Genomic DNA, 24,571 nt, shown 5'->3' on the forward strand with positions numbered 1-24,571 from the left:
GTGTTCCTTTTTATTAACGAGAGGTTGAGGACTTGGCGGTAAAAATCGCCCTCGTCACTTCCACTTTATGCTAAGTCACCAACCGTTCTTGAGTGGAAGAAGAGCGAACGTCACCAGTGGGGTTTTTATTGGGGTAGAATCAGGGGTAGGCAACCTCGGCTCTTTTATGACTCATGGACTTCAACTCCCAGAATTCCTGAGTCAGCTATGCTGACTCAGGAACTCTGGGAGTTGAAGTCCATGAGTCATAAAAGAGCCGAGGTTGCTTTCCCCTGGGGTAGATCAACAGGTTTTAAACCAAATTACAAAGCAAAATTACCAAATTACAATTACCAAATTACAATTTGTAAACCAAATTACAAATTGCAAGACAGGGAAATAAAGGGCATGAATATGATTTTTAAACCGACCACTACTATTGAGTTAGAACTCGGCACCCCGAAACAAGCAAGTGATTTTTAACTGTTAGAGAAAGAACTCTCCATAAAGTTAGTTTTCAAAATTTACATTGGAAGTAGCGTCGTGCGTTGTACAAGTAAAATTTTATTATCGAATTTATTTGCTACCTTATTGTTCGAAGCAACTCTGAGCAGCAAAATCAAGGCTCGGATATAAAATTGTTATGGCATATTGTTTTTAGGTAGATCATTGTTCTGAACCAGCCCTCTTCTGGCCTTGAGTAAGGCAACCCCTATTCAGAAAGAAGAGACTGGAGAGCGTCCAAGGCTAAAAGGCATCTGCCAAGATTTAATTACGCAGTTAACAAAAACACTAGAGCTTGTCTTCTCAAGCGGAAAAGTTGCTTTCAGCAACCAGCCCCTCCCCAAACACTCCTTTTATAGAGAGCTCAGGGCGTGGTCTCCCTGTGCCTCCTCCCGAGGAGTCCCACATTCTTTCTTTGTTTGTTCCTGCTCGACTGCCTCCTGCATCGGGCGTCCTTGAACAGGGCCAGCTCTGGGTCATCATCTTCCGCACTATCGGGCTCACACAGCTGAGAAGAGGGCCCCGGCTGGGAACTCTGCCAAGCCTCCACGCCATCATCAACCGGTTCGTCTCCCACACGGTCCTCCTCCCCCTCATCTGAGTCATCCGACACCTCTGAGCCGGCTGCCGAAACCACAGGCTGGCCCTGAGTCACAACAATCATACCAGATCTGTATGGAAAGGAAGAAGAGGGTAAGACAGAACTTTAGTTCAGTCATTGGCCAACAAAAGTACAATCAATAAAACGAACTAAAATTATCCCTTTACAAGAAGTACTATTAGCATGAATGACTGAACCTTTATTATTAAAGTACAACCATGTACGGGCGGCGGTGCCTCCAAAGGATCCACACCAAAGGAGACGCTGGGCCATGGAGGCGACGGCGGCGTGGGCCACAGCAGCAGCAAAAGCTTCTCCAGGCCCCGGCCGACCACTCTCACCAGGATCCTTCGATGCCGGCAAAAATGGACACGGCGTAGCGTCTCCGGCCTGCACTCTGAGCCGTTTGCAGCCACGCCGAATGGGTGCCAACGACTCCTCTGTGCCCTGTACGGCGGAAGCGGCGGGGGCGAGGGCGGCGGTGACAGCCTCTCCGGGCCCCGGTCGACCGTTTTTGCCCGGGGGCCTTTGACAGCGGCGGTAGCGGCGGCGGCGAGGCATCTACGGCCCACACCCTGAGCCACCTCTTCGAGACACCTTGAACGGAGACGGCAACAGCAGCGACATGACACCAGGGACTCCCATGCCTCTGGGAGGCCGTGCTCCGGACGGTCCCCAACCAATGGGGGCCTATGGAGCTGCGGCCGGGAACAACGCCCAGAGGATCAGGGAGGAAACTGTTTGGGCGGCTGAACCACCAAAGCTGACGCCAGTTAATGAATCCCTCCACCTTGCCTTCTGCCCACTCTCAACCATCCTTGCCCATTCTCTCCCCACAGGACATAACGGGCCTGGGTGCAAGCCACGGTGGCAGAGTGGCTTGGCCTTACACCTGCAACCCCATAGAGGTGAGAGCTCTATGGGGTATGCTTCACCCAGAGTACGTTCTGGACCACCTCCGGAAGCAGAGACACAACCCATCGTGAGAGGATGAGGAATGGCCTGCTTCTGGGGGTTCGCCCGGCCAAGTGGCAGTGGCAGGGTGACGATCCAGAAACCCACCTACCCGACTCGACCCTCCTGCAAATTCACCATCCAGGGGACTGCCTTCCCGGAACCCCTTGTGACTATGCTCCTTCAATACTCCAGCACAGTACTGCACGCCCTCAGGGGTTCCCCCCTCTCCTGGGTGCGACCCGCCTGCACTACATCCAATCTCGATGACGGGCCCGACCACTGGGCCTCTGAGAGATGGCCGGGCAGGGTCAGGGGCCTCCAGCATAAGCCCAACAAGAGGCCCCTGATTAAGTTCTTAGTTAAGTTTTTTGTGGGGTTAGGGAGGGGGGTGGGAGAAGACTATGGTTGCGCGGGAAAGGCACGCCTTCCAGCCACCATAACGCAGGCCAGGCCTACGACCATTCGCGACGGTGTAAAACGAGGACCAGTCGCCGATAATACCCAGTGGCGTACTGACAAACAACCCATTCCCAGGATGGTGGGGAACGGCAGAAGGTGCACAGACAGAGGGCCATATCGTCACCGGGAGTGTCATCTCCGCTCTGTACAGGCGGTGAGACGCTCCGACCCTCTGTACTCCCCCGGAGGACCCGGGAGCGAAGGTGTGCAGCCTCCAATGCTAAGGCTGGTCTACCTGAATGCCAGGTCCGTAGCTAACAAAGCTCACCTCATTCGTGACCTAGTGGAGAGCGAGCATGCGGACCTGGCTTGCATCACGGAAACCTGGCTAGGCCCAGAGGGTGGTGTCCCTCTGGTTGACCTCTGCCCGCCAGGTTTCCAGGTGCTGCACCAGCCTCGGACCCATGGGAGGGGCGGGGGAGTGGCAGTTATCATCAGGGAATCCCTTAGCCCGCGAGAGACCACCGTCCCTCAGATGGTCGGGTGTGAGTCTCTCCTACTGAGATACGGCCCAGGGGCGCAGTTGGGCCTGCTGCTGGCGTACCTACCACCTAATCGTGCAGCGGCGGCCCTGCCCGAGCTACTCGATGTCCTCTCAGGGTTGGTGGTTGAATTCCCAAAACTCATGGTCTTGGGCGACTTTAACCTACCGTCCCTGGGAGGATCGTCAGAACTGGCTCGGGAGTTCATGGCTTCCATGGCGGCCATGGACCTGTCGCAAATAATTTCTGGACCGACTCATGAGAGAGGCCACACCCCAGACTTGGTTTTCTTGTCTGGACGGTGGCGTGATGATATCGGTGGGGGTGCCACGACTGTTACGCCCCTGTCATGGACCGATCACCACCTCCTGCGGCTAGACTTCCCCTTTGCCACCCCCCACCGTGGGTGCACGGTGCCAGTCAGATGGTACCGCCCTAGGCACCTAATGGACCCTGATAAGTTCCAGGCAGCGCTTAGGGACACACATGCACTCCCTGCTCACAGCTCGGCGGATGCCTTAGTGGAAGCCTGGGAAAAGGCAGCCACGGAGGCTCTGGACCGAGTTGTACCCTTGCGGCCTCTGACCCGGCGCAGATCCCAGCGAGCCCCATGGTTCACTGCGGAGCTCCAGGAGATGAAGCGTCGGAGACGGGGCCTAGAGAGCCGTTGGAGATCCAGTCGATCCGAATCCGACCGATTGCGACTAAGAATCCTCACCAGGTCTTATCTCGCTGCGATAAGGGTGGCAAAATCCAACTACTTTTCCACCCTCATCGCGTCCGCAGATAATCGCCCGGCTGCCTTGTTCAGGGTGACTCGCTCCCTATTGAACCAAGAGGTGAGGGAGGAACCCTTGCAGGGTCGAGCCGAGGAATTCGGTCAATATCTGCTGGATAAAATTGCTCGGATTCGAACTGGCCTGGACTCCAACTGGGCTGAGCTGGAAGAACAAGACATGGACAGTCTTGTCGACATCATCTGGGAGGAATTTGATCCTGTGACTCCTAAGGAAGTGGACAGGATTATGAGAAGGTTGAGCGCCTCCACATGCTTACTGGACCCGTGCCCTTCCTGGCTGGCCTATGCAGCTCGAGAGGGGACACGAGGCTGGTTCCTAGCGGTCATCTCTGCTTCTCTGAGTGAGGGTCACTTCCCCACCGCCTTGAAGGAGGCGGTGGTGAGACCTCTCCTCAAGAAGCCCACCTTGGACCCATCCTCTTTGAATAACTTTCGTCCTGTCTCCAATCTTCGCTTCCTTGCGAAGGTTGTTGAGAGCGTGGTGGCGCACCAACTTCCTCAGATCCTGGATGAAGCGGTTTATCTAGACCCGTACCAATCGGGTTTCAGGCCGGGCTACAGCACGGAGACGGCATTGGTCGCTCTGATGAATGATCTCTGGAGAGCCCGGGACAGGGGCCATTCCTCTGTCCTAGTCTTATTAGACCTCTCGGCGGCTTTCGATACCATCGACCATGGTATCTTACTGCGACGCCTCAGGGGACTGGGAGTGGGAGGCACGGTTCTGCGTTGGTTCTCCTCCTTTCTCCAGGGTCGCTCGCAGTCGGTGCTGGCAAGGGGACAGAGGTCGACCCCGAGGCCTCTCGCTTGCGGAGTCCCTCAGGGGTCGGTCCTCTCGCCTCTCCTGTTCAACATCTACATGAAACCGCTGGGTGAGATCATTCGCAGCTTTGGAGTAGGGTACCATCAGTATGCTGATGACACCCAGCTTTTCATCTCAACTCCAAACAATATCAGTGATGCCCTCGACGTGTTGTCCCGCTGCCTGAAAGCGGTCCGGGAATGGATGGGGAGGAACAGGCTTCAACTGAACCCGGACAAGACTGAATGGCTGTACGTACCGGCAAGCCAGGATATTCAGAACGTCCCATCCCTTAACATCGGGGACAAGTTACTACCCCCTGTTGATAGGGCCCGCAACCTGGGTGTCCTCCTAGACTCGCAGCTCTCCCTGGAAGATCACATAGGAGCTGTGACCAAGGGGGCCTTCTCCCGGGTTCGACTAGTTCGCCAACTACGGCCTTATCTGGACCTGGATGCCTTACGTACAGTCACCCATGCCCTTGTGACCTCTCGCCTAGACTACTGTAACGCTCTCTACATGGGGCTGCCCTTGAGATCCACTCGGAAGCTTCAACTGGTGCAAAGTGCAGCGGCACGGACACTCTTGGGAGCCTCCCGATACTCCCATATCACACCTCTCCTCCGTACGCTGCACTGGCTTCCGGTTGCCTTCCGTGTGAAATTCAAGGTGCTAACAATGACATACAAAGCCCTACATGGCATGGGTCCGGACTACCTACGGGAGCACCTTCTGCCAATGTCAGCACCCCACCGTCCTGTGCGCTCCCACAGGGAGGGCCTCCTCAGGGTGCCACCGCTCAAGGAATGTCGGCTGGTGGCCCCCAGGGGGAGGGCATTCTCAGTGGGTGCGCCAGCCCTCTGGAACTGCTTGCCAACCGAAATCCGGATGGCCCCCGACCTCCGCACCTTCCGGCGCGACTTAAAAACCTTCCTGTTCCAGCAGTCCGGCCTGGCCTGATAGCTTTAATTGGGGTCCCAGTTGGTTTTTACTATTGTTTTTATTGTTCTATCTGTATTTTACCTACCTTACTCTGTACACCGCCCCGAGTCCCTCGGGAGAAGGGCGGTTTATAAAAACAAACAAATAAATAAATAAATAAATGTATATATTGAGATTGGCTGAGCCCCCCCAACTCACAGTGACAACAAACCCTCCCATCTTATTACACCTTGTGAGCTAATTGCACAACACACCGGCCTCACAAGTCAATCATACATAAAATTTATAAAATTATTTCCTGTTCAAGAGCCTAGCAGCCCATGGATAAAAGCTGTTCTTCAGCCTGTTGGTATGGCTGGCTATACTCCTGTATCTCCTACCCGATGGTAGGAGAGTAGAGATACCGACAGGGTGTGAGTCGTCCCTGAGAATTTTCCTCGCTCTTCCAAGGCAGTGAGCCCTGGCAATGTCATCCAGTGGTGTCGGAACAGCCCACAATGTCTTGTGCTGTGCTCACCACCCTTTGTAATATCACATAATTTTGCTACTTTAAAAGAAATTTCTCTTCATTATTTAACAATCAGAGTTATCAGAGTGCCCTGGAAATTTAAATAAAAGAGGGGTAATCAACTGGCAGTAAATATTCCTGTAGGATTGGCAATGCAGAAGAGCATGGACTGTGGTTTCTATGATAGCTATATCATGGGTAGTATCCGGTTTCACATGAGGTTTGCTATATTTCTTTCCAGGACAGCTGTGGGGAAAAGTGGATAATCAATTCCTCTGCAGGTTAACCTTCTTAATTCCTGATATATGACTTTTTGGTGATTTGCAAGAGAAAGAGAGACTACACGTGCACAGAAATAATCTATTTCACTTTTTCCATGGAGAGGGTTACAAATAATAGCACCTACCTATTATCCTGTAACGTTGGTCCAATGAGTTTTATTTCCTAGATGTTTTGCATTTTGATGCAAGAAATGCATATATCTGTACAATGGACCCCAAAACAGACATGACACAGTTAAAATGTGAAAATATGCAACTCTCTAAAAACTGCACTTTTTCTTTAATACTTCCTGGTTTCATCCATGTAAGTGATGCAGGGTGCCTGCTTTATGTTCTGTTTATATTGAACAGACAACAAGGTAAACTGCACACTTTGTGAATGGTATCTCCATATATTTAGAAGTTTAAACTCTTTTCTTATATTGTTGCTGTACACAACATACTTCTAAAAGACCAGAATTGTTTATATGATTTTCCCTTTTTCAAAGTTAAGTAACAAAAAATTTACTCTTTAACTCCATGTAGAATTAAATAGGACTCTGAAGATCTTCATAGCAGTTTGGAAAACAAATGAGGCAGTGGAAGCAAGTTTATAAACAATTTAAAAACTGCAGTAGTGTTGTATATATACCGGTATTACCATTCTTGTTGCACAATCTGTGAAGTTGGTCTTAATGTGGAACACATGGAGGCCTCCCACTTTTCTGTTACAATATTCTGGATCATTAAAGTGCAGATCAGAGATCCTCAAGGAAAAATATGCTTTAAAAACAAACATCAATAAAGCAGTTCACAGTCTATCATTGTGCAATCTAATCAATGTATGTGGGACACTGAAATGTGATTTTTTCCCCCCAAGATCAGACATACTAAAATGAGGGCAGGCATTCAAGCACCACTGATCCATTGTTACAGATAAATTAGAAGGCCAGGACAAAGTGAATGTCTTCTCTTGCTGTCTTCTCTTTTATTTCCTTTTGCTTTTTACTTCTCAAGCAAAACAGGCCAAGAAAAGTTGGCCCGATTAATGCTAGGCCTTTCGCATTATGTGGCATTATAACTAGGTTGCCCATCTAAACTTGACAATTTTAAGATACAGGTGAAACTCGAAAAATTAGAATATCGTGCAAAAGTTCATTTATTTCAGTAATGCAACTTAAAAGGGGAAACTAATATATGAGATAGACACATTACATGCAAAGCAAGATAGTTCAAGCCGTGATTTGTCATAATTGTGATGATTATGGCGTACAGCTCATGAAAACCCCAAATCCATAATCTCATAAGCATGCATATGTACTCAGTACTTGGTTTGGGCCCCTTTTGCAGCAATTACGGCCTCAATGCGGCGTGGCATGGAAGCTATCAGCCTGTGGCACTGCTGAGGTGTTATGGAAGACCAGGATGCTTCAATAGCGGTCTTCAGCTCTTCTGCATTGTTCGGTCTCATGTCTCTCATCTTCCTCTTGGCAATGCCCCATAGATTCTCTATGGGGTTCAGGTCAGGCGAGTTTGCTGGCCAATCAAGCACAGTAATCCCACGGTCATTGAACCAGGTTTTGGTGCTTTTGGCAGTGTGGGCAGGTGCCAAGTCCTGCTGGAAAATGAAGTCAGCATCCCCGTAAAACTCGTCTGCGGAAGGAAGCATGAAGTGCTCCAAAATCTTCTGGTAGATGGCTGCATTGACCTTGGACTTAATGAAGCACAGTGGACCAACACCAGCAGATGACATGGCTCCCCAAATCAACACAGACTGTGGAAACTTTACACTGGACTTCAAGCATCTTGCAGTGTGTGCCTCTCCATTCTTCCTCCAGACTCTGGGTCCTTGGTTTCCAGATGAGATGCAAAAGTTGCTCTCATCAGAAAAGATGACTTTGGACCACTGAGCAACAGACCAGGTCTGTTTTTCTTTAGCCCAAGTAAGACGCTTCTGACGTTTGTTGTTCAGGAGCAGCTTGACAAGAGGAATATGACATTTGAAGCCCATGTCCAGGATCCGTCTGTGTGGTGGCTCTTGATGCACTGACTCCAGCCTCAGTCCACTCCTTGTGAAAGTCTCCAACACTTTTGAATGGCCTTTTCCTTACAATCCTCTCCAGGCTGCGGTCATCTCTGCTGCTTGTGCACCTTTTTCTTCCACACTTTTCCCTTCCACATAACTTTCTATTAATGTGCTTTGATACAGCACTTTGGGAACATCCAACTTCTTTTGCAATTACCTTTTGAGGCTTTCCCTCCTTATGGAGGGTGTCAATGATGGTTTTCTGCACAACTGTCAGCAGTCTTCCCCATGATTGTGATTCCTACTGAACCAGACTTGAGAGACCATTTAAAGGCTCAGGAACCCTTTGCAGGTGTTATGGCTTAATTAGTTGATTAGAGTGGGACACTTTGAGCCTAGAATATTGCACCTTTTCATAATATTCTAATTTTCTGAGATTGTGGATTTGGGGTTTTCATGAGCTGTACGCCATAATCATCACAATTATGACAAATCACGGCTTGAACTATCTTCCTTTGCATGTAATGAGTCTATCTCATATATTAGTTTCCCCTTTTAAGTTGCATTACTGAAATAAATGAACTTTTGCACGATATTCTAATTTTTCGAGTTTCACCTGTATGTGGACTTCAATTCCCAGAACTCCTTGGCCAATATTGAGGCCCATGGATCTTAAAGTTGTCATATTTGAAAAGCACTATTTTAGCATTATTTGCCTAACATAGCCTCTATTTTTCATGTTGCATAATAGCTCAAGCTTTCTCAAATCCTATTTTTCGCCTAACATATATTTATTAAAGGAAGCGGAACTCAATCTATTCCCTACCCCAGTCCCCTAATACATACAAAACAATGATATACAGAAGGAAGACTAATTATGACCACTCACAAAATAAAAGTGCAATGTAATTTAAAACATTTTTATTTTTATCCCACCATTAGCATAAATAACTCAAGGCGGCAGACATATCCTTACTCCTCCTATTTTCCTCACAAGAACAATCCTGTGAGGTGGCTTGGGCTGACAGAGAGTGACTGGCCCAAAATCAGCCAGGTAGCTTTCATTCCTACAGCTGGACTAGAAATCACAAGTCTCCCAGTTTGCAGCCTGATGCCTTAAAACACTCAACCAAACTTGTTCTTATTGCAAAAGGAGTAGATTTATCAGGCTGAAATCATTTTAATATATTTTAATTGATTTTTGCCTTTACTGGCAGCTTCATGGAATCGATCAGTTAAGTTCTTACATACTAAATTCTCTTGAATGTCACTGAACCATTAGCTTGAAAGTGTAATTTATATTCTATGCAGCATCATTAGTCATTAGATATGCCTTAAAAAAGGATGGAAGTTACCGCTTCTAATGGAATATATATTGAACAGGAGGAAGACATACAAAACAAACATCAATAAGAAATTCATTTTCAAAATATCACTAATTCTGCCACTTTTATTAAAAAAAAAATCCTGGAAAAAATTGAGCTGTTATTCAAATGATGGCACTATTGAAAGAAATTGAATTGTTTTCTGCCCTAATTAGCAACATGATTTGAGTGCAGCTTGAAGGTTATAAGCAGTCTTGTTAAGGAACTCTGTTCATAAAAGCATGCCTTAATCAAATCAGAATTCTTTAGGCAGACATGCTAGGCATTTAAAAAGGTCTGAGATAGGGCATAAGAAAAGCTGGGCTAGTATGACCTAGTTGCACAGTAAAAAATATTGGCTTGGCTTGGGAAAGTATAGCCCTGTCTTTTTTGAAGAAACCCCCCCCCCCCTGCAATATAAGCTTTTGACTTATCTGGCTGGTTCTGTGGGGGAGGTATGCGTTTTCATTTTTAAGTAGTTTTAACTATTTTTAAATACTGTTCTACCACTTCAGGAATGAAATATCTTTCAATAAATTCCCCAATGTGAAAAAGATATAAAGAGCCAAAGATTTTAATACACCAGCCCTTGTTCTAGTTGGGACAAGTCTCTGGGATGTCCCAGAATGCCAAGGCAAGCTCCCTAGTTATTTCTTCAGTAATGTGATTTAAGAGGAATCATGCCTGTGAGAGATAGCTAGCCCCCCTCCCGTGTGTGTGTGTGTGTGTGTGTGTGTGTGTGTGTGTGTGTGTGCTAAGAACTTTTCTCTCAAAAGTATTTCAGTTTTTCCAGAATTTTAATTCTAAAATGCACTTTTCGTAACAGCCAGTTTATGGACTGTGATTCATCTGCTCTTTTCCTTAAATGGAGCAAGTAAGGAAAAAATAAAGTTATATCCTTGCCTAACCTATCCCTGCCCCCCCCCCACTCTAGTTTGGTATTTCTTTAGCCTCTGTTAATAGTACGACAATTCTTGTAAACAACTTTTATGTTCCAGGCAACCAAAAAAGGAAGTAAAAGGCTGGTTCTACTGAGAGGGATGCTTTGCTAGCCAAGTCTTCAGACTGCCTGAAATGGTAGAAACTTTTGTCACAACTGACCCAGCTAGCTTGTAGTTAAGTAAACACATAAATATTGCTTGTTTGATGGAGAAAGCACTTTGTTATTTCCAGGTTTTGCACATTTTACCTATTCTAGGTGGTAAAATGTTTTCTTTAAAAAAATAAACTGATAATTTAAAAACTTTACAATAATTAAAAGTTCAGCAGCTGAATAGTTAGTTGTAGTAAAATTGTGTTTACGTACCATCCAAGCACAAACTGTAGCTCTAGCAACCAAGGACACACTGCCAAGCCACTAAGCCCCAGGGAATCTCTAATCCAGCCCTAAACCAAGGACAGTTCCCATTAAGTCCCAGAATGTTTTTCCAAAAATAGGAAGATTCAATTATTGGCATTGTGGAATAACTCAGATTTGCCATCTATTTTTTGTCTTCTTGTCAAACCCAATAGCTAAATCACTTATTCTCACTTTAAAAGACAGGAACTATTACCGGTACTATGTGCAAGAGTAAATGATTCGCCAAATCAAATTTTGCAAAGGCGTCTGAATCAAATGGTGTACAAGGTTCCAAATCAGTTATATCTGCCCTGTTATTTTCCCAGCATATTATTTTTGCTGTTGTCAGTATGTCTATTAATACATCACACTGTCCATTTTCTGCATGAAAGAAAAAAAACAACAGCCTTCCCATTCGAAGAATCCTAAGGGTATAAAGATGCAGCAACCTTTTACTGTCATGTCTGGGTCTTAGAATCATATAGGTTGTCCTGGGCTTATGATGGCAATTGGGACCAGAATTTCTGTTCCTAAGCAATGCAGTAGTAAAGCAGAATGTCATGTGACTGCACCACCTATAAATGGTAATCATGGCAGGCCTGGTTGCAATCGTTTAACACCAGGATCATGCAGGTCATTAACTGAGCTCATATGGCTGCAACATGGAAAGAGGCAGGAGTTCTAGGCAAACAGGCCAGGAGGTGACAACTACAGGACAGACGGTAGGGAGTGTGGGCAAATGTTGCCACCCTGCCGGGAAGGGAAAGGTCCATAGCCCCAAGTCTTCTGCACCACACCATGCACCGATGCCAGCTGGGGTGATCCTCCTACTGGCCAGTGAGACAGGGACATTTCCCCAAGCATGCCCAGGATGCCTGGTGGGTACTTGGTTGAGGGATTCTTGCATGGCAAGGTGGCCAGAGGGAGAGGTGGCAGCAGGGCCTTGCATATGGCCAATGAAGCCCATTCTTTGTAGGGCTTGAGGCCAGCCAGAATTGGTGTGCCCAATGAAGGGTAGGCAGGCAAAGGTATGCTGGGAGGGGTGGCGGCAGTTGTAAATGCAGGTTGATTACCAAGCACTTGGACCAAGCAGGGGCATGGCGTTGACTAGAACTTCAAGGACCAGTTGTAAATCCATCTTTTTCAGCACTGTGGTAACTTCAATGGTCACTGAACAAATGGATGTAACCACTGACACACTGAGCTTGATTAGGTAAATTTGTAAAAAAAACAAGGGACTGAACTTGATATCCCATGTATACCAGCGTATGTGTGTGCTATTTCCTTTATTTAAAAATATTTTTTTCTGCCTGGAAAGAGGCCTCCAAACTAATAATACATAATAAATACAAAGAAAGTAGGGGGCAAAGCTTAGGTACAAATGTTGACAACATAAAATATCCACAATGAAACTTTCAGCCTGCAAATATGACTTTAAATCTGCATTCTAGTCTTTACCTATCTAGAACTGCCAATTTTGTAAAATTATTCTACACAGATACTTTCTAAGAAATTCATATGAAATCTCAATGAGTTTAGTTTTATTATTATTAAATTCTTCACTCTTTGGATACATTTATTTTTTTTTATTTTTTCTACTATGAATGGTTAATAGTAAAAATGAGTGAGCAATACAACAGAGCTAGTAATTAGCAAGTTTATCATTCTTTGCTTACAATCGTTACCAATTTGAATGCAAGAGGAAGCATTGCCATTTTTAACAGAATACAAATACCCAAATTTTAAACAAAACAATACAAATTTAGGAATCTTTAAAAATCTGAACATATCTAAACAGATATGTCTAGCTGTCATTTTAAGACAAAGATCATACAAAAGACATTCATTTACAAAGGGCACATTAACAGCAAACTTAAGAACAAGAAAAAACAAATTTAAATTGGAGTATCATAGCATAAATATTGTTTTATAAAAACCAAAATTGTTTCTAAAGATTAGCAGGTTAAGAATAAATGATACTCTGTTACTTGCATGATCTCACAGGAGCACCATTAGAAGTTCCCTCAAAAATGTAACTGCTTATTTTGAAACCTATTTGAATTATTAACTGCAAAAAATAAAATTGAGACAATACTTATTTAAGATATCTTTCTTGCCATACAAATTATTTCTTCAATGTTTAGTTGAACATACTGATGAAGCAAACAATATGTGCCTCTTATTTAATTCTCTTAGATCAGAAATTCTAGGCCTAATTCATTTGTGCATCCAAGCAATGATGCCATCTATTTGCTCCCACTGCTTTCAGATATATTTTCTAACGTAACAAACTACAGTGAATTAACAATTTTATGCACAATTCAGGATGGATTACAGTTCTTACGTTCTTTGGAAGTACAAAGTTATAGTTTATTAATTTCTAAAGTGCATTTTCATTAACCAAAATAATATGTTGAAGAAATTCAAAATCACAGAACTTAAAATTATTTATCCATATTGCCATCCTAAAATGAATATGTAGTTGGTGACATCTACCAGAATTTCTGACAGTTAACCCATATCATCTCGTCTCTTGGATAAGTCAGTGCCCCCTTCCATCCTCAGTGAGTCTGAAATAGATTATTTCATTCGAGTTCTTCCGTTTCTTCTGAGAAAAGATCTGCCAAGTCAGCTACAGTTAACACAGAGGCCTCCGACTGTTTCAGGGAAGAATTAGAATGACTTTGGAAACAAAACAAGAAAGAGGAACAAATCAAGATGACTGAGAAACAGAAGGTACTCTCAGAGGTCTGCACTAGATGTTTATTTTATAATGATCATTGAGGAAAAAGCGGTTTACCAAGAACACCACTTCGTTTCTAAGGACTACAAAATCATGGCTGATAATTTTGAATTTTTTCCAGGATGGTTTTATAATGGCATTTAGGTTTGAAAAGGTAAACTGTTTTCCAATCCTATTTTGTCTAATTTCTAAGTAAAATGATTCACATAATTAGAAATTAGGTCATAAACTAAGCTACCACTTCATACATAAAAAATGTACGGTATATATTGTGTAAAACGTTATATAATAAAAATGTTGATTGATCTCTTAGTCCACCAGAGAATAAAAAGTTGAGATTTGATTCTATCATTTTAATAAGCCATACAATAACCAAACATAATTCCTTAGTATAAAAGCAGAAAATAATTATATTTGTGAGGTCAAAAAGATAGCCTAATAATTTATCACCAAAACAAATAGACTTCCTATGCACACAGTCTTGTATGATTCTTGGGAATTTGGCTAATAAAAATGAGATAATTGATTTAACAGATAAATTCTTTTGGTGTAGAACAGACATGTCAAACTCTCGACGTCATGTGATGTCGCGCAGCGTATTGGAGCTTTTTCTCCATTGCCGGCAATGGAGTGGGCGGCAGTTTCCTGATGACACATCTGGCCCACGGGCTGGCAGTTTGACACCCCTGGTCTAGAAAGTTAGCTTCCAAGATCACTTTCATGAACTGATTCAGTTGTAGTAGCTTGATGAAGTGTTCAAAATACAAACAAAGGTAATTCCTAGGAACTTTCCCAATCATTGGATATAGCAAATTCCAGTTGTTCTTATTTGCTATATTAGTCTGAGACATTTTCACTGAAGAAAGTTTTTATTATGTTTCAGATTCTTTTTTCAACAATATTCACTACAATTTGAAAATGCCTGCAATTGAGAGTTCTTAATGCCTCTCCCTTTTTACATCTTAATTCTAATTCCTGATATAATTCTACACGTCCACTCCTGTTTTAATTCCATGGTACCTATTCCTATATATATGTGCACAGAGTTGAGTGTTACATGATTTTACATATTGGGTGGCTCATTTACACATTTGTATGTCAATTTGATTATCAACTTTTACCTACCTCCTTTCTACAGTTTTCATCATTGTTTGCATACGCTCTTCTATTGTTGCTTTAATCAAGAATCTATGAACAATGGTAGGTCTGCATTTTGAAAACAAAACATTAACAAAGGTTACTGTATATCATTAGGTAAAGGTAAAGGTTCCCCCGCACATGCGTGCTAGTCGTTTCCGACTCTAGGGGCCGGTGCTCATCTCTGTTTCAAAGCCGAAGAGGCAGCGCTTGTCCGAGGACGTCTCCGTGGTCATGTGGCCGGCATGACTAGATGCCAAAGGCACACGGAACGCTCTTACCTTCCCACCGTAGTGGTCCCTATTTTTCTACTTGCATTTTTTACGTGCTTTTGAACTGCAGGTTGGCAGAAGCTGGGACAAGTAACAGGCGCTCACTCTGTTACGCGGCACTAGGGATTCAACCCGCCAAACTGCCGACCTTCTGATCGAAAAGCTCAGCGTCCTAACCCACTGAGCCACCGCGTCCCCTACTGTATATCATTACTCAGAAGTAAATTTTACTGAGCTCCAAAAGCTTTATTTACTAGTAGGGAGTTTATAGTCTTAATCTTTTTAATTAATGGTTTCAATAGTCATGCATATTTTAAGAACAAATTAGAATCAGTTGATATTTTAAAAAATCAAATTAACTATAGTTTCAATAATGTAGCCATGTTTATAATTCAGTTTTAGAAAAATGATATACAGGAAATAGTCACTATATAAAAGACAAGGGCTGTTTTTTTTTAAAAAAGCACCAGACATATTTTCAATCTATTTTGTTCCATTAATCAAATTAACAAATCAAAGACATAACCAACTGTAGTTACAGTACTTGCCAACTGGAATGGAACAGTATTTTTCTAGATCAATTAAAGGTATCTCTTTCCTTCACATTTCATGGAGGAGAAATACCATAAGAACAACAAAGTGCAAACTAAATATATTTATTTAAGATGATATTCTAAATCAGACTTCTATAATTTAGATGTCCTCCAAACGTGTGGACATTAATTCCTAGAATTCACCAGAAAGCATGGTCACTATGTGAATGCTGGAAGGTAAAAATCACTGTATCTGAAAGATATATAGACTGGTATTTTTTTATGTATTTGTATCCTGCCTTTATTTTTACAAATAAGGATGCAAACATATCCAACATACCTTCCTCCTCTTATTTTCCACCCTGTTGGACTGGCTTTAAGACAGGACTTGAACTCACGGTCTCCTTAATATTAGAACAACTGGCTTTAATACTGTTTTAACCTTAGATCCTCCAGTACATTCATGTTAATGTTAAACTATTTAGGGTAAGATACATGGAATCCAGAAGTTGCAACTGATACAGGGCAAAATAATTGCATGTCTATTCTGAAATATCTGTACTAGCTGCCCATTAACCACTAAGAACAATTTAAAAAGTGTAAAGTTCAACACCAGCAAGTTTAAGTTTAAGTGGTTTGGGCCTGACTATAGGAGGGACTGTCTTTCCCACAATGAATTTGTCTGTCGTATCAACATAAAGGCCCCACTGCCAAAAGCTTGGCTGGTATGTAGGGGATAAATTTATGGGAAAATCTGTAAATGTTAATGTAGGATTGAGTTATATACCAAAGTTTTGGAATTTGATGGTATATCGGGAATTGTAGTTGTATCAAGCATGGAGGATGGCAAAAAGAATTATATGAAGAAAATGGAGAAATGGTATTAGTCCAGATGTCAAGAAATGGTTGTTATAAATGTATGTTTTGGAAAAGGGGATATTTTTTGCTAATTAAAGGTTGTGGATATATGTGTTCTTATGGCAGAAATTCTGTGATATCTTACAATAGTATCTCATACTGTTGTATTATAGCAGTGAATTCCTTGATAAACTAGTAGCTACTGCTGAATGTAAAATAGGTAAAGGTAAAGGTTCCCCCGCACATGCGTGCTAGTCGTTTCCGACTCTAGGGGCCGGTGCTCATCTCCGTTTCAAAGCCGAAGAGCCAGCGCTTGTCCGAGGACGTCTCCGTGGTCATGTGGCCGGCATGACTAAACACCAAAGGCGCACGGAACGCTGTTACCTTCCCACCGTAGTGGTCCCTATTCTTCTACTTGCATTTTTACGTGCTTTTGAACTGCTAGGTTGGCAGAAGCTGGGACGAGTAACAGGCGCTCACTCTGTTATGCGGCACTAGGGATTCGACCCGCCAAACTGCCAACCTTCCGATCGACAAGCTCAGTGTCCTAACCCACTGAGCCACCGCGTAAAATAGAAAGATATAAAATGTTTTATTTTCCATCTTGGTCTGCATGCTTGTACTTTTTCTTTAAGATTAAATATTGTTTTGTTACAAAAATATATTGAAAGTATAAGGGAACTATTCTAATTAAAATACTTAATTAAAATATTTTTTAAAATGTAGGGGACAGCCTTGGTCTAAAATTCCTGAGTTATAGAATGTTTTCCCTGGGAAGATGTATTTGCCTCTATTCTCCTGATTTTTAGAAAATGACAATGTTTTGTTAACTCATTTTCATGGTGTCAATTTTACCATCATATTTTATATTTTTTTATATTTTTATTAGTTACACTTAATACATGCATGTGCAAAAAGGCAGGGAATAAGCGTAATAATTTAAGAGGTAAAAAAATAGCTGTCACTATTTAAAAATAGTTTAAACAGAACAGTATTAAGGTTGAGAAGTATCCACTCTGAAGTCAGAGCAATTTAGTGCTTTGTTACATTTTCTGATACAATGTTAAGTTACTTTAACTTACTGGAGTCACTATGTTAAATCCTAAACTATTTCCTGTTTCTTCCCCCCCCCCCCCAGGTGGTGTTAAAATGTCATGTCTGAAAAGTTTCCCCCCAATTGTGTAGGTAATTGATCCTTGTTGGGATTATGGTGTGGGTACATAAATTCACTGAGGTAAAAATGCCGCTTGGGCCCCCCGAAAGCCCTAATAAGCAGGCATATACATAGAATGCAGGCTATTGCTAAGCACATTGATTTGTGCTTCTTAGACTGTAAGCCGCCCTGAGTCTTCGGAGAAGGGCGGAATATAAATGGGATTAAAAGAAAGAAAGATTAAAAGAAAGAAACTAAAATAAGTGGATGTAACTGACTGGTGTGTAAAAGTCACTGGTTGGCAAAAAAGGAACAAGAGCCTCTAGAACCTTTATGAAGCTGGGATTAGATTACATAAACCAGATTTTGGAACATACTTAGTTTGCCCAATACGATGAACTCTGCCAATGGCCTGTAATTCATGTGCTGGATTCAGTATGGGCTCAACCAGCAGTACCTGGGTTGCTTCGATTATGTTTAGACCATTAGAACCAGTATGGAGAGGCAAAAGCAGAATGTTGATCTTGGGATCATATTTAAATGCAGAGAGGTTTTCCTGGAAGATAAAAATATTGTTGTATCATTTCAGTGAAGGATAAGATTGGGTGGGAGGAGAGAACAAATATAAATTCACCACTTTTCAGTGTATTAAATAAATGTAACTAAAGGTTAGTGACAGTACATCCTACCTTACACATACAAAACAACCAATATGATGTGCAAACATAACATGGGCTCCTTATCATCCCTGACTAAAAACCTTTCCCATTATACTGTGGATAAATTACCCTCCTCGGTTTAAGCAATTCATCTGCTGCATTAACTGCAATAAGTTTCCATTCAAATGGATTTGAGATAGGTTTCAGTTTGCCTAAGGCTACCCAAAATTAACTTCATCTTTAAAAAAAGCAGGCTTGTACTTTATTCCACGGTACAGTCAAAACTGGTCCCTAGAGTTTGCCAACAATTAACTACACTGTATGCACAATTATTAGGCAAGTTGTATTTTGGAGGATTAATTTTCTTATTGAACAACTACAGCACTCTCAAGCCAATCCAAAATGTTAATACATTTCAAACCTGAATATTTAAGAAAGCAAAAGTGAGCTTTTGGCTTTCTTAAGAGAATATCTATGTGTGCACAATTATTGGGCAACTATTAGTGTGTAGAATTATTATACAACTAAATGAAAAATGAAAATTTGCCCCTCTCACTCGTTTATTTGCATCTGTTAAAGTAAGAATCATAAACAACTCAAAATGTACAAATAAACATTTCTATTTCAAAAAAATAATAATAATCGGTGACCAATACACCTTTCTTTTCAATAACAGTCATAAACCTTCCATTCACTGAGTCTGTCAGTTTCTTGATCTGTTGACGATCGTTTTGTGCAGCAGCAACCACAGCCTCCCAGATACTGTTCAGAGAGGTGTACTGTTTTCCTTCACTGTAAAATCTCCCGTTTAAGAAGGGCCCACAAGTTCTCAATAGGGTTTAGGTCAGGTGAGGAACGGGGCCATGCCATTATTCTTTCATCTTTAAGGCCTTTACTGGCTAGTCACGCAGTGGAGTACTTTGATGCATGCAATGGAGCATTGTCCTGCATAAAAATCATGGTCTTCTTGAAAGATGCAGGTTTTTTTCCTGTACCACTACTTGAAGAAAGAGTCTTCTAAAAACTGGCAGTAGGTTTGGGAGTTGATTTTGAGTATCTTCAACCCGAAAAGGTCCAACTAGCTCATCTTTAATAATACCAGTCCACACCAAAACCCCACCTCCACCTTGCTGGTGTCTTGAGTTGAAGTGGGTCTCTGTGCCCGTTACTGATCCAGCCACGGACCCATCCATCTGGTCCATCAAGAATCACTCTCATCTCATCAGTCCATTAAACCTTTGAAAAATCTGTCTTCTGATATTTCGTGGCCCAGTCTTGTTTAATGGTGGTCAGGTTTCAGCCTTCCTTACCTTGGCCATGTCTCTGAGCACTGAACACCTTGTACTTCTGGGCACTCCAAGTAGGTTGCAGTTCTGGAATATGACAGCAGTGGAAGATAATGGATTCCTAGTAGCTTCATGTTTGATTCTTCTCAAATCTCCGCCAGCAGTAGTGTCAAGACTGATTTGCCCTAATATTCAAGCAAGTTAACAATTTGTCTTACATTATTTTTCATATACCTCCCAGATATAAATCCCGATTGGTCACTATGAATCATTTGTTTCAAAACTTGCATTAATCTATTAGCCAATACTTTAGCAAAGATCTTATAATCTGTATTTAAGAGCGATATAGGTCTATAATTTTTAGGTTGGGTAAGATCTTGATCCTCCTTTGGGATCAACGATACAAAAGCTGTCCTCCATGATGGAGGAACTGCGCCTCCAGTCTGAATTTCATTAAACAAAATCTTTAAGGGTTCAATCATTTCAGGCAGCATTTTTTTATAATAAATTGCTGTTAATCCATCTGTTCCTGGAGTTTTGCCCAATTTCAACTGTTTAATAGCTAAAGAAATTTCTTCTGGTGTAATTGGGCAATTCATCTCAAGTTGTTGTTCTTGTGAAAGTCTTGGAAAATGAGCTCCCTGTAGATACTTATCTATATCTAGAGCTTGTATATTCTCTTTAGAATATAATTTCGAGTAAAAATCTAGGAAACTCCTCTTAATCAAATTTTGTTGGTAGACTTCTTTTCCTTTATATTCTATTTTGTCTATAGTACATAATTTCTGTTTCTTCCTTAATTGATAAGCCAGCCATCTACCAGGCTTGTTAGCGTTACAGAAAGTATTGTGTTTGGCATAACGCAAATTAGTTGCTACTTGATCAGCCAATAGCATATTAAATTGTTCTTTCAATAAATGTATTGAGATCTTTAAATTTTTATCCAATGGATTCAAAATAAACATTTTCTCTTTAGTTTTAATCTCTTCCTCGATATCTAAACGTTTTTGCACTTGCTTACGCCTATAAGCATTATTCATATAAATCAAAATCCCTCTCATATAGGCCTTACTAGCATCCCAAACCATTTCCATCGAAGTACTTTTATGCATATTCGTGACAAAAAATTCTTTCATATGTTCTCTACATTTCTGCAAGAACAAGTCATTTGTAAATAAGTTCTCATTCAGCCTCCAGGATCTCCTACTAGTGTCTTCAGTAAAGAGCTCCAGCCAAACAGGACTATGGTCAGACATTGTCCTAGGGAAAATCTTAACATTCTTAACCGAGGAGGAAAGGTCAGTAGTAATCAAAATGAAGTCAATCCTGGAAAAAGATTTGTGTCTATCCGAAAAAAAGTAAAATCCCTGTCTCTCATATTCCTTTCCCGCCATACATCTCTTAATTCCAGATCTTCCTTCAAATCGAAAAAGGCTTTAGGCAATTTTGAGTTACAAAGGGTTTTAGAAGACCCCTTCTTGTCTTCAGATGGCACCAAGACCCCATTCCAATCCCCCATCATAATAACAGATTTGTAATCCAGTTCAATTAGCCTTTGGTGTAAGAATTTAAAATTTTTTTGCTGTTGTTGATTTGGAGCATATAATCCAATAAGAAGAACTTTCTTTCCTTGTAATGTTAATTCAATACTAACATATCTCCCTTGCTTATCTGATTCAATCAATCTTGCCGAAAAGTCTTTTCTTAAGTAAATAACCACTCCAGCCTTCTTGTCCGGAGCAGAAGATGCAAAATATGTTCCCAATCGGGAATTAGTCAAATATTTTTGATCTCTTAATGCAATATGTGTCTCTTGTAAACAAACAACGTCATTTTTATGTTGTTTCAAATAAAAAAATACTTTCTTTTCTGTGGTGAATTTAGCCCGTTAACATTCCATGTCAGGAACTTCACCATCTCTGGTGACCATGAGCCTTTGGAACATGGCCTGAAGATCAGCTGTTGCTCTCTTAGGACGTGCTCCTCCCACGGGCTCTAAAACAGTCGCATCTTGCGTAGCTGAACCAGTTGCAGACTTCTGTTTTTGTTCCTTTTCCATACGCTTATGTGCAGCTCTTGTCATCCTCTGTTTTTTGGGTTGAATATTTGGATAAGAACAACCAAGTCTCCGCAGCATTGATATTTTTGGATGCAGAGAAAGCCTTTGACCAATTGAATTGGCAGTTTTTATTAAGAGTTGTTGAGGAGATGAATTTTGGAGAAGGTTTTCTACATGCTATTAAAGCTATATATCAACAACAAACTGCACAAATTATAGTTAATGGGGAATTAACAGAGACTTTTAGAATTGAAAAAGGTACAAGGCAGGGCTGCCCCCTATCACCATTATTGTTTGTTTTAACATTAGAGATTTTACTAATTAAAATTCGAGAGTCCTCTTTGATAAAGGGAATTAAAATAAAACAGAATGATTATAGACTGAGAGCTTTTGCTGATGACTTGGTTGTGACAGTATCCCAACCGCTACAGTCGGTTGTAGACTTGATGGAAATTATAACTCAGTATGGTAAGGTTTCTGGGTTTAAGGTGAACAGTAATAATATCCAAGAATTTATCTACGAGTGAAAGGGATATGTTATCTAACTTAACAGGTTTTGAAATAGTGAAGAAGGTTAAATATCTAGGAGTGCATATTGCAGCCTCAAATGTAAAATTGTATAAGAATAATTATGAAACACTATGGTTGAAGGTACAAAGGGACTTAAATAATTGGAAAAAATTACAATTATCACTACTGGGAAGAATTGCAGTTGTTAAAATGAATGTTCTACCAAAGTTCCTCTTTCTGTTTCAGATGATACCTATACTGAAAAAGGATGCCAACCTTGATCAATGGCAGAAGGGTTAACAAATTTATCTGGGCGGGGAAAAAACCAAGAGTTAAATTCAAGATTTTACAGGATGCCAGGGAAAGAGGAGGACTTAAGGCGCCGAATTTGAAATTGTACTATGATGCGGCTGCTTTGACCTGGGTTAGTGATTGGCTTAATTTAACTAACAAGAGAATACTTCATCTTGAGGGATGGGATTTGATATATGAATGGCATGCATACTTGCTTTATGATAAGAAGGTAGACAGGGCTTTTAAATCCCATATTCTTAGAAGTGCTTTACTGCGTGTCTGGAAAAAGTACTATAATAAGTTAAATTATAAAATACCGATTTGGGGAATTCCTGGACACGCGATAGAGGGTGTATCTATGGGAGTGAGTATGGATATGGTTTCTTATAAGGAACTACTCAAATTGCAAGGGAATGATTGGCAACTTAAATCAGCAGAGGAGTTAAGACAAGAAAACATAAATTACTCTTGGTTTCAATATACCCAATTGAAAGCTAGGTGGAAGTCAGATCAAAAGGTTGGTATCACAATTACAGATCAAAATTTAGTAAAGCAAATTAGAGATCCAAAATGTGCACATATAAAGATATATAATGCTTTAATTGAATTGGATTCGGAAACGGAATTGGTTAATGATTGCATGATAAAGTGGGCACAAAATATTCAGGAACCAATCTTGTTGGACACCTGGGAGATAATTTGGGTCAGAAATGTTAAATTTACCCAGGCTCAAAATTTAAGAGAAAATTTTTACAAAATGTTTTATAGATGGCATCTGGATCCCAAGAAGTTGTCCAACATGTATCCTAATCTGCAGTCTAAGTGTTGGAGGTGTGGTAGCTTAGAAGCTACCTATTTCCACATGTGGTGGACTTGTAGAAACATAAAAGCCTTCTGGATTAAAATTTGGTGGAACATTCAAAAGATTTTTAAGAGGAAGATAAAGTTTTCCCCGCAATTGTTCTTACTGGGTATTGTTGTAAATTGTGATGTCAAAGAGACTAATCTGATGTTGAATATGATAACGGCAGCACGGTTACTGGTGGGACAATATTGGAAGAAGGACAATCTGCCCACGGTAGAAGAATGGGTGTTTAAAGTTTCTAATCTTGCAGAAATGTCCAAGATTTCTGCTTATTTAAAGGATCACTCACAGGAGAGATATATTTCAGTTTGGAGGAGATGGATAAATTATATTGAAAACAAATATGGGACCAAAAAGTTCCATTTAGCTTATGAGTAGAATTTAGTGGGATATTGTTATTGTTAGTAGTTATGCTAAGAGAGAGTTAAAGCGCAGTACGAATTTGGTTGATTGTATTGTGTAAATTTTTATTTAGAATATGATTGTTGTAACTATAATCCTGTATTTAGCTCTGGGAAGTGGGGGGGGGAAGTGGGGGGGGGGTTGGGGTGGGAGGGATTTGGGGATATATTGTAAAATATTGTAAAACTCTTTAATAAAAAAAAAAGACTGATTTGCCCTTTCACCTATATTTTCTGCCTCACTCATATCTTGACAATGAGATGGAATGCAAAGGGGGGAAGAGTGGTATCTAGACAACCAAGGCTTCTGAGAGACAAGGTCATGCTTGATGGAGTAGTGGACTGTTTCCATAACAAGAAGAAATGTTACTATTGGACAATGTGAACACCTGGGGGGTGGGGATGAGGGAGTCTACTGTTTAACTAAGCAAGCCTTTGAGCAGGAAAATAAGAGCTGGTTTTCCTTCTTCTTTGCCAATGTAAATTTTCAGTAAAGCATTACACACTTGGTAAAATCATGTCCCAGGAGTTTCTTTTTCTAGAAATACAAAATGGACAGTTGACAGCTAGCTTAATGTTAGTGTGATTCTGGTGGTGCTAAGAAAAAAGGGTTCCTATTTTGATTCCTTGCAAGCCTTTCCTCTCCAGCCAGCATTAATTGGTGCAATTTCTTAGCACCACCAGTTCTAGTTTTACGCTAATTTTACACTGGTACAGCAGAGAAGAAACCCCATCTCTCTTGCTTCCATGGCAATCTTTTCCTCCTCAGCCAGGGTAAA

The 24,571-nt window shown here is 41.6% G+C and overlaps 1 protein-coding gene across 2 annotated transcripts in view; it reads right to left on the reverse strand.

Annotated features, from left to right (window-relative positions):
- Nucleotides 1-12,291: 12,291 nt before the first annotated feature.
- The window catches only part of SHPRH (SNF2 histone linker PHD RING helicase), a 61,992-nt gene continuing 49,712 nt past the window's right edge, over nucleotides 12,292-24,571 (reverse strand). For both annotated transcript variants that reach the window (XM_081313053.1, XM_081313052.1), the window contains exons 28-30: nucleotides 18,096-18,274; nucleotides 14,891-14,971; nucleotides 12,292-13,704 (exon numbers count right to left, since the gene is read on the reverse strand). In XM_081313053.1, coding sequence (XP_081169179.1) covers nucleotides 13,608-13,704; nucleotides 14,891-14,971; nucleotides 18,096-18,274 — 357 coding nt within the window. In that variant the 3' untranslated portion in view covers nucleotides 12,292-13,607. The remainder of the gene's footprint in view (nucleotides 13,705-14,890; nucleotides 14,972-18,095; nucleotides 18,275-24,571) is intronic.

The sequence above is a fragment of the Vipera berus genome, assembly GCF_964194415.1.
Source record: "Vipera berus genome assembly, chromosome: 1".
NCBI classification, from domain to species: Eukaryota; Metazoa; Chordata; class Lepidosauria; order Squamata; family Viperidae; genus Vipera; species Vipera berus.